We start from the raw sequence: 9,648 nt of genomic DNA, 5'->3' as shown, positions 1-9,648 counted from the left end.
ATTAAATCACACCAAATACCTTTTTTTATGAATATGTAAAAAAATTATTTTGATTATGAAGGTTATGCCGAAAAACAAAATTGATCATGAAAAATCTAAGGCCATATGATTAATTTTCAAAAATGATCGTAACTCGTCATACTTTTATTTATTTTCTGTTATACAACTTGCATAACTAACATATGTCCTATATTAAATTATGACTCATGTTCATGTCGGCCAAAAAAATGTTATGGTCATAGTTGCATAGCTATTACGTTAGAAGAAACAAGGACCCTAAAGTCTTCGTCAAATTTCAACCCATTTGGCTTTTACCATATGCATAAATTGTAGAACTTAGAATTGATAGACAAAGGAAAATCCAAATAAATTTCTATCATTCACATGGATAAAAATCTTAACCTCATTCTTCTTAGCTTAGGTTTTATTCACATTATTGACGAATATACGTATCAACAAAATAATTAAAATTACATTTTAACTCCTCATTATACTCATTTTATCAAAGTGATTACTGATTAGAACCACCCTAATATGATTAACAAATTTTTAAAAAAAAGACAAACAAAATGAACAAATAAAGAGATTAGTTAGTTTAACTCGAATAATAAATTGGGCACCAGAAGTGCCGATTCTGTTCTAAAAGTGATCAAAATTACGTCTTTTTCGGTAAAGGGTAGGCTAAGAGAATGAGCAGCGAAAATCGAAATCTAGATTCCTCTTAGAGACAAGACTCGATTCACTATGCACCAGCCTTTGGAATGTCAATAACTTAGCCCATTGTCACTTGTGTTCTTGGACTCGGCAGACACATAGACGCAAGCCTTGGGGAGACGTGAACCATATGGCTAGGCCTAGGCGAAGGAATGGGGCCAAAGAACGACCCAGGTGTGATGCGTGGTGAAAGGTTGACATGCTCGAGCGCTCGAGATTGCAAGTCCAATGGGTAGTCCCTAACACAACCAATTCTAGGTCCATTACCAGTGACCCATTTACAAGATAAGTGTCTAGCAAATGAGAAAGCTGGCTCTTGATCATCCTTGGTAACTTCAGCTGGTTTAACCTGCTCATTATCTTCTGTTGCAACTTCTGCTGTCTTTTCGGGTGAACTTTCGTCTTCCGGTACTTTGAATGATCCTACTTCTTCGTTATACGCACATTTCTGTAAATAGTACACAAATTTGTTAGCAAAAGACTAGCGAAATGACACTCAAATCATGCTGTTCTATGTAACCGGGTCTATTTGACAAATAATTGTTAACATGAGTTATTGACTTGTTTGACCAACTAGAAGAATTGACTGATTTACTAGCTGTTAAAGCCAGCAACGTGCAAACTATCATGGTAATAAAAAGTTACTCATAGTAATAGCTTTTGGGTTTAGCTGAAGTTGATAAATACCGACTTAAAAGTCATTTAACAAACGCACGACACTATAAACTACAAAAAGAGTATACCTTAACATTAGAGAGATCAACATGGTTATCCTCAAGAAAGCTTATAAACTCCTTGAAGTTCTCTTCAGTAGGAAGATAGTGTCCACTGTATGGCCATATAGCCTGAAAATTACACAAAACACAAATATTTAATAATCAAATTGTTGGTGAAGTTTAATAAAATCAAGTATTAATTAATTAATAATTTTAATTACATAAAAATAACAACTTGTTGTGTATGAAACCGTCTCACAATGAAAGGGGTCCAAATAATTAGCCTATTTCTGGTCACTTAAAAGTTATAAGTGATCACTTTATAACTATAAAAAGTAATACAGCAAATCTTATATGAGACCGTCTCACCGTGATACGAGCCTCTACAAACAGCCCATTAGTAAAAAAAACATTAAAAAACAATGAAATTTAAATTATATAGGGCAGTAGTTTTTTAATTTAAGATTTGGACTTAGCCAATTAAGGTCGTCTCACGGTGAGACGGTCTCAATAAAAATTTAGTAAAAGTGATAACTTTAAAATTGTTAATATCATAGTAAGTTTATAAGTGATTACTTTAAGACTGTAAATGTATATTAGATTAGTTTTATAGAAATGATCTCGTGATAAAACTCTAATTTGAGAATTTTTGTAAAAAAAAAAAAAAAAAAAAAAAAATATTGTACCTGAAGAACTCCTTTATCAGAAATTAATCGACCAGCAGCAGTTGTAGCAGCACCAGCAAGAAAACTAGAGTGTTGGAATAGACCTTTCTTTTTTTGACCAACATATAAACATCTTGATGTACTCAAAACAAATATCCATTTACAGTCTCCCACAGTATCCACCAAGTCTCCACTTTCTTTATACACAAGTTTTCCATCTTCTACTATTACTTCATATGCTTCTCTCTCTTTCTGCAATAACAACATCATACCAATCATTAACACATACATACATTCACCGAGTAAAAACCGACAAATAATTTTTCGTTTAAACTTTTTTGACCACGTACATGCTAGCTCCATCTTAATATACTCGAGAATTCTCTATATGTATCGTTTATAGTCAAGGAACCAACTCAACTAAAAGTTTAAACCGATGGTTGAGGCTCAGAATATGTTACACGAGAGCCTTTTGAGCTCGAAGTGTGGATGCGACACAGGACCTCCTCATATCTGACGTTAAATATTTTTAAATGAGGGGTAGTTGAGATTCGAACCCGTAATCTCTTGTCACACTGGCTTCTTATACAATATCAAAAAACCAACTCAACTAAAAGGTAAAACTAATAGTTAAAGCTCTAAAATATGTTATATACTCTAAAAATTATATGCAAGATCATCATAACCTCCTATACTTTATAATGAAGTGAAAAAATTACCGGTCCAAGATATTTGATGCATTGCTGTTGAAGTTTAGACCTTGGGCATTTCTCTAAGTTTATTTCTTTCCCATCTCCAATGTCCAACCTTCATAATCAGAATTAAATTTAATATAATTAAGTAACATCGAAATATAATAGGATTATTCTGTTTAAGAACATTTATTTCATTTTAAATTATAGATTTTAATTATACAATCATAAATAAAGAATTTAAGAATGACTATGTTTAGAAAGTCATTTTCAAATTCTCAATTTAAACCACTTTTAAATTTAAGTCAATTTTAAACGTAGATTTTTTTGAAGATTTGAATTAGACATAAAAATTGTACAAAATTTTATTATATGTCATTCAAGGAAGGAGAAGGGAAATGATCGATACCAGTAAAAGAAAGGTTGGCTGCTTTCACTTTGAAACCAAATATCATAATAAAGGTGCAAGTTGTGTCCGTATCTGTGCCGTGGGTCAATCTGTACCAAAACAAAAGGGAGACCCCCCATCAGATGGTGACTTATTAGATAACAAACATTTTCAACTCAATTACCAATAATTATGCACATCATCTCAAACTACTACCATAATTTATTATTCCCTCTTGTATCAAAGTGCTAAATCAATTAACTGTAAAATATGTCTATTAGAGTATATAATATATTATGAGATTTTAATCATTAGTTTAAATTTTTAGTTGAGTTGATTTTTTAACATGGTAATAGAGGCCAGTGTGACAAGAGGTCACGAGTTCGAATATCAATCACTCCTCATTTAAAGTGGAATATTTTTAGCGTCAGTTATGATGAGGGTCTGTGTTGCATCCACACTTCTAGCCCAAAAGACTAACGTGTGAGAGAGTGTGTTAGAGTATATTATATATTGTAACATTTTTGTCATGTTGATTTCTAATAAACAACTCAACTAAAAGTTTACGGTGATATTAGGGACTTACAGCTTCAAGCCAATGTCGTAGGGCTAACTTTTGAGCTTTCTCGTTTTGTGACAAACCTTTTCCAACCTATTAAAATCGCAAAAATAAAAAAATGTTAAAAACACACTCTGATTACATTGAGAAACAGAAATTTAACAGTTTAGACGAACAAAAAACTCAAACTTTCTGAAAGTAGACCAAATACCTTGGCAACTCTTGTTTTTGCCCTAGCCCACTTTGCAACTGCAGTTTCTTGTTTATCATTTTTGAAGAAAGACACAGAACTTCTCTTTAATGAAGCAAAATCTAACGCTTTCCACCTATAAAAATTTATTCATATGGACCAAAGATCAATCAATAAAACTAACATAATTATATATAATAGAATAATATATTCCTTTAGTTTTTTTTTTTACTTTTTATTGGAAAAATGGTTAGCGTATATAATACATGGGACTTCAACATCTATTTAATCTTTTGGTTGAGTTGATTCTTTAATACAGTATTAGAGCCAGTATACAATAATTCACGGGTTCAAATCTCAATCACTCTCCATTTAAAGTAAAATATTTAGCACCATGTACCAGGAAGGTCTATGTTGCATCCAGACTTCTACCTGGCTCTCGTGTGAGGAACGTGTTAGAGTAATAACTCACATATGATCGCACATCGACGAATTAAAGACATGCTTACTATAAATTTGATGAATTACTACTATCAACAATCCAATTGATTCTAGGATGAAAACTTATCAGATTTGCGGACAATCAAAGTTCGATCAAACATCCATGTAATTCAAATGAGAAGAACAAAAAAGAACAGACTAGTACTTTTATAGAACTCACCATAGTTCTTCAACAACAACAGCACAATCAGCAAGATTTCTCCTAGTACGATAACCTTTATAAACCTTCTGAACACAAACAGCAGCAGCATCAAGCTCAGAAACGGGTCGGGGCGAAAACAGGATAGAAGGTTCAGGAAGAGTAATAGCAGGCAATGGCTTATGAATTAATCCATTGGTAGATTTAGGTGCTAGATTTGAACCAAATTCTTGTACAATTGTGTTGAATGAAGGTGATTTTTCAAGCACAATATTTTCAGGCTTATGATCATGTAAAGTTGTACCCATTTTTGAACCTCTAATTGTTTCTGTTTCTTTTGGTGATTTACTAATACTCTTTTTGAATGATTCTGTTCTCTTAAAACTTGCTGTTCTTGCAAAACTTCTTGCTCTTGATGTTATACTTCCATTGCAGACTTGTGTGAATAATTTTTGTGTCAGGATTTCATGCCAGGCTGAGATTAATATAGAAATTGATAATCCCATTTGTATGAATTATGATTCCAATTCCTACCACGAACGATATTTCTGACCAAGAAAAAAATATTATATATATTAGAATATTTGTCCCAAATAGAGATGTTCAAAACAAATTCAATAATTATCCGATCTTAAAATTGAACCCCACATAACCCGACTTCAAAATGAATTTTAAATAATGTAAAAATCAATGTGGACGCAAGACTCGATTTTGAACCGACTCGAAACATCTGAGCCGAAATTGACTGATGACCCGAATGAACCACCTTTAGTCCCAAAGTTATATATTTTTTTCATTTTGAGTTATAATGGACTACAGTAAAGTAACTCATTAAATCATGTGCAGATGTACACTTTATTCACGTGAAGTTACATGTGGTATTTGTTAACAAGAGTCAATTCAAAATGAGTATATAATATATCTTGGTGCCTCAACCATATGGTTGAATTGGTTCTTTAGCATGGTATTAAAGGAACCAACTCAACTAAAAGTTTAAGTGGATGTTTAAGCACCTAAATTTGTTATAAATTTTAAAGAAACAATGTCTCTATTGGTTTTTTTTAATGACAATAATAAGATTGTATATATTAATTTCTAAACTCTGTCCTAGGTCAAGGTCAAAGTTACCTAATAACATTGGGTAATAAAAATGTCAAACTCCTCACTTTAGCTTAGCTTTTGGTTAATTGGATGATTAGTTATAAAAAAATATTAAGTTGAACAAAGAAGGCGACTAAAAGGCTTTATTTAGCCAAACACCCATGAATCATGATGAATAAATCAATAGGTAAGCATATAATTTGTCTCAACAAGCTGGATTTGCATAAAGAATTAGGCAGACTTTAAAATAATTAATCAAAGATTATATTCTTATAACTTTTGTTTAATAATATAATTATAATTATAGTATTGTTAAAATGCAATCTTTAATAAATAATTAAGGCGTTGCTCACCAACTTTTACACTTTTTTAAATGGGTCAATTATTGTACTTCATTTATCCCTGTCATTTGTTTTGCTATCTAAATTAATTAAATCTTTTTTATTCCTTTTATTATCTTCTTTTCTCTAATTATTATCCAATAATGTCAATTTGAAATATTTATTAGGTTTTTACAAGGCTATAGTAGCATGTATTATGTACTCCTATTTGAACTATCAAACCTCACTTATATCAATCTTGATTAATTTTTTTTCTTAATTTCCATGCTAAATAAAAAAAAAACAAAAGCTTTAGAGATGTACTTAGCAAGTACTAATCCACTTAGAAAAAAAGTTAAAATAGACATAAAATTAGTAAAACTTATAATCATAACATAAAACAAATTAAAAAACAACCACCATCCAATATCAATAACCTAATCAAACTTATATTCTCATAATATATATTTTTATTAAATAGACTGTTGAACCCAAGAATTAAGAGTGTATCTTAGTGAGATCGTTTCATATAATAGTTTTATCGTTTTATATGTTGTGGGAAGAAGTCAATGAAAATTGACGAATATAGTACTTGTTGTCACGAAGACAAGATCCCGACTCAAGAAAAAATCAACAAAAAGAATAAGATAAAAAGAAAGGAAAGGGAGTAGTACCTTTAGCTTGCAAACCAAGAAGTAAAATCTCTTCTTTTTAGCTCTTTTAGCTTTTGTAAGAACAAATAAACTTGATATTGAATTATGAAAATGTAGTAGGCTTATATATATATATATATATATACAATCCCTAAAAAGGAAGCACCAAAATTGGAATTTAGAAAATTCCAATTAGTGTTAAAAAAAGTGTCAAATGGGTTAACTTCTTTTTGGTAAAAAATTGAATAGACTAAGACTAGATAGACTCTTCAAATACAAACAACTTTTGGGAAATCTCTTGGTGAGTTTGAAGAGAAGATCAAATTTTGGAAAAAAAAATTATAAAAAAATTGTAAGTTTTGACGGGTTTACTAAAAATAAGAAAAAAAAGAAAGAATTATAATTTGGGGTTGAATTATGGTTGGAATGAGAATTGAGAAATATATATAATAATAATAATAATAAGAATGTGGTGTTTGAAAATGAAACAAAAAGAATGGGATATGGAAATTGGAAAGTGAGAAGATAGAGATAAGAAGAAGAGAATGGTCAACCAAAGTAAGCTCACTATTCCACACGGTGGTTCCAAGAAAGTTATTAGCAAGAATTACTACCCTATTACACGCTCATACGTCATAACTCATATAGTACGCATGGTATAGACAGCTACTATTATTTTAAGAAACCATGTCATCAAGGGACGCAGCTCAAAACATACCTACCTAATATAGTATTTACACTAATTGTTTTACTTATGTGAAATTGTTTCATCGAAAGATGTGTCTCATATATTAGTTAAATAGTTCATCTTATATATATTATTAGTATATAGGTTTCTTATTTGAGTTTATTTCATCAAAAGACGGTCTCTCACAAGAGTAGCATTTGGTACTTTTTTTCTTTTAATAATGTATATTTGGGTCTTGTTTTTATTTGCAAGTCATTTTTGAGTAGAGTGTTTCAGTAGTCGCAACATACTTATGTTCTTTGATAAGAGATTTTAAGCTTATTTTCATTTGCAGGTCATTTTCTGTTGAGGGTTTCACTAGCTACAACATACTTATTTCTTTTAATAAGATATTTTGGGTTTCATTTGCAGGTTATTTTTGAGTAGAGAGTTTCCGTAGGCGCAATATACTTATCTTCTTTGATAACATATTTTGAGTCTTGTTTTCATTAGCAGGTCATTTTTTTTGCTTACGCTTTCACTAACTACAATATACTTATTTCTTTTAATAAGTTACTTTGGGTCTTACTTTCATTTGCAAGTCATTTTTGAGTAAAGAGTTTCAGTAGGTAGTAGCTACAATATACTTATCTTCTTTGATAAGATATTTTGAGTCTTGTTTTCACTTGTTGGTCACTTTTTTGTTGAGTGTTTTACAACCTACAACATACTTATTTCTTTTAATAAGGTATTTTGGGTCTTATTTTCATTTACTGATCATTTTTGAATTAAGTATTTCAATTACTGTGAGCTTGTGACACGTTTATCTTCTTGATAAGGTATTTAGGGTCATATTTTCATTTGCGAGTCATTTTGAGTTAAGGGTTTCTATAACCTCAATATACTTATCAAGCTCATTAGTTCTTTGATAAGACATTCTAAGTCATGTTTTCATTTGCAAGTCATTTTTGAGTTGAGGGTTTCAGAGTCCGCAACATATTATCTTTTTTGATAAGGTATTTTGGGTCTTGTTTTCATTTGCAGATCATATTTAGGTTGATAATTTAACAGGCGCCAATATATGTATCTCCTTTGATAAAATATTTTTGGTCTTGTTTTTATTTACAACTTACAAGTCACTTTTAAGTTGAGAATTTACTAGAGCAATATCTTATTTCCTTTGATAAGAATATAATGCGTCATCTTTTAATTTTCTCTAAACCCGTATGATAATTTGTAACTTTTTATTTGGATATTAGAAAACAGATTATTGATTGACTGATTTATTACTCGTATTTGTAGGGTGTTGAACAAAAAAGTCAGTCGGCCTTGTCGTACGGTGTTTATCTTTATTAGTTCTATAGCATCATTACTACTCACCCATGTCTTTCGCATTTTTTTTTCCTCTTAATTTTTTTAGTAGACTATATAGGCCATTGGGTTTATTAGTCTCACGGTCTCACCCTTGCGTATGGAATCAACAATCATTCTATTATTTTTAATAATGATAATAAAAATAAGAAAAAATTGTTGAAATGCTTTCGTTATAATTAATCTCATATTTGAATTATTATTTAGTATGTAGTTGTTTCTAGCACTGCATACTAGTGATTTGAACTACCACAATCCTACCCTCAAAACCACCACAATCTCATCTCGCCCTTCCCACATCAAGTATATTAGGAGAAAATACATATTAAAGATGAGATTATTAGAAAATAATCAATAGGTGGAATAAAGTCGAATCGATGTTCCTCCTCATCGCATTGAAGCCGAGTCAACTTCAATTTTTTCCTAGAATTCACTTTCCAGCAACCAATGTCGAGTCAGTGTTTTTGTCACCTTAGGATGAAGTCAACTGAGCTTCTTCTACTGTCTCAAATTCTAATCTTCAAAATTTCATACCGACTCCCCTTTTTTTGTCTTGCCCACTTAAGTCGAGTCGGCTTTTACTGCTATTTTGAATACTTCTTTGATGCAAAAATTAAATCGACTCAGGGTACTTATCTCCCAAAAGCCAAGTAGATATAAGCGCTTATAGATGAGGTGGTATACTTTTCTTCTTGTAGACTCGGGACACTACTTTCTTTTCTCCTCTGTGTCCTGCAACATATGTTAGCCACATTTCGTAACACGATTTGCTTAAAAACATCATAAGTAACCTATTTACTCACAAATCATGTTAAGTGCATAAAAATGAGTAAACAAGTCAAAAATGCCCTAAAAACACTTCTAATCATCTAAAAAGGAGCATAACAATGTAAGCGAGAAATAAAATAATTGCACTTATCATCGGTCTTTTTCTTCTAAAGCATGTATTTAGCCATGGCCAACTTTATGTGA

General features: G+C 31.0%; 1 protein-coding gene across 1 annotated transcript; it reads right to left on the bottom strand.

Annotated features, from left to right (window-relative positions):
- Positions 1 to 359: 359 nt before the first annotated feature.
- Positions 360 to 7,136, bottom strand: LOC130814997 (IQ domain-containing protein IQM1-like). The gene is made up of 9 exons (XM_057681314.1): positions 6,660 to 7,136; positions 4,586 to 5,112; positions 3,946 to 4,060; positions 3,762 to 3,827; positions 3,197 to 3,285; positions 2,815 to 2,902; positions 2,117 to 2,347; positions 1,458 to 1,559; positions 360 to 1,162 (listed from the first exon to the last, which is right to left on the bottom strand). Exons 2-9 carry the CDS (start codon positions 5,068 to 5,070, stop codon positions 773 to 775), a joined length of 1,566 nt encoding a protein of 521 aa, XP_057537297.1. The 5' UTR covers positions 5,071 to 5,112; positions 6,660 to 7,136; the 3' UTR covers positions 360 to 772.
- Positions 7,137 to 9,648: the final 2,512 nt, after the last annotated feature.

This window comes from Amaranthus tricolor, chromosome 6, assembly GCF_026212465.1.
Source record: "Amaranthus tricolor cultivar Red isolate AtriRed21 chromosome 6, ASM2621246v1, whole genome shotgun sequence".
NCBI classification, from domain to species: domain Eukaryota; kingdom Viridiplantae; phylum Streptophyta; class Magnoliopsida; order Caryophyllales; family Amaranthaceae; genus Amaranthus; species Amaranthus tricolor.
Note: the sequence above shows the minus strand (reverse complement) of the source record. Positions and strands in the feature narration are given on the sequence as shown.

What these genes read in the sequence shown, in the direction of transcription:
- LOC130814997 (XM_057681314.1), bottom strand. Translation starts at nt 5,070, where the DNA reads ATGGGATTATCAATTTCTATATTAATCTCAGCCTGGCATGAAATCCTG. An exon ending in TACGACATTGGCTTGAAGCT is followed by an intron (nt 3,286 to 3,761) that starts GTAAGTCCCTAA and finishes GTTTTGGTACAG; the next exon opens with ATTGACCCACGGCACAGATA. An exon ending in TTGATCTCTCTAATGTTAAG is followed by an intron (nt 1,163 to 1,457) that starts GTATACTCTTTT and finishes TACTATTTACAG; the next exon opens with AAATGTGCGTATAACGAAGA.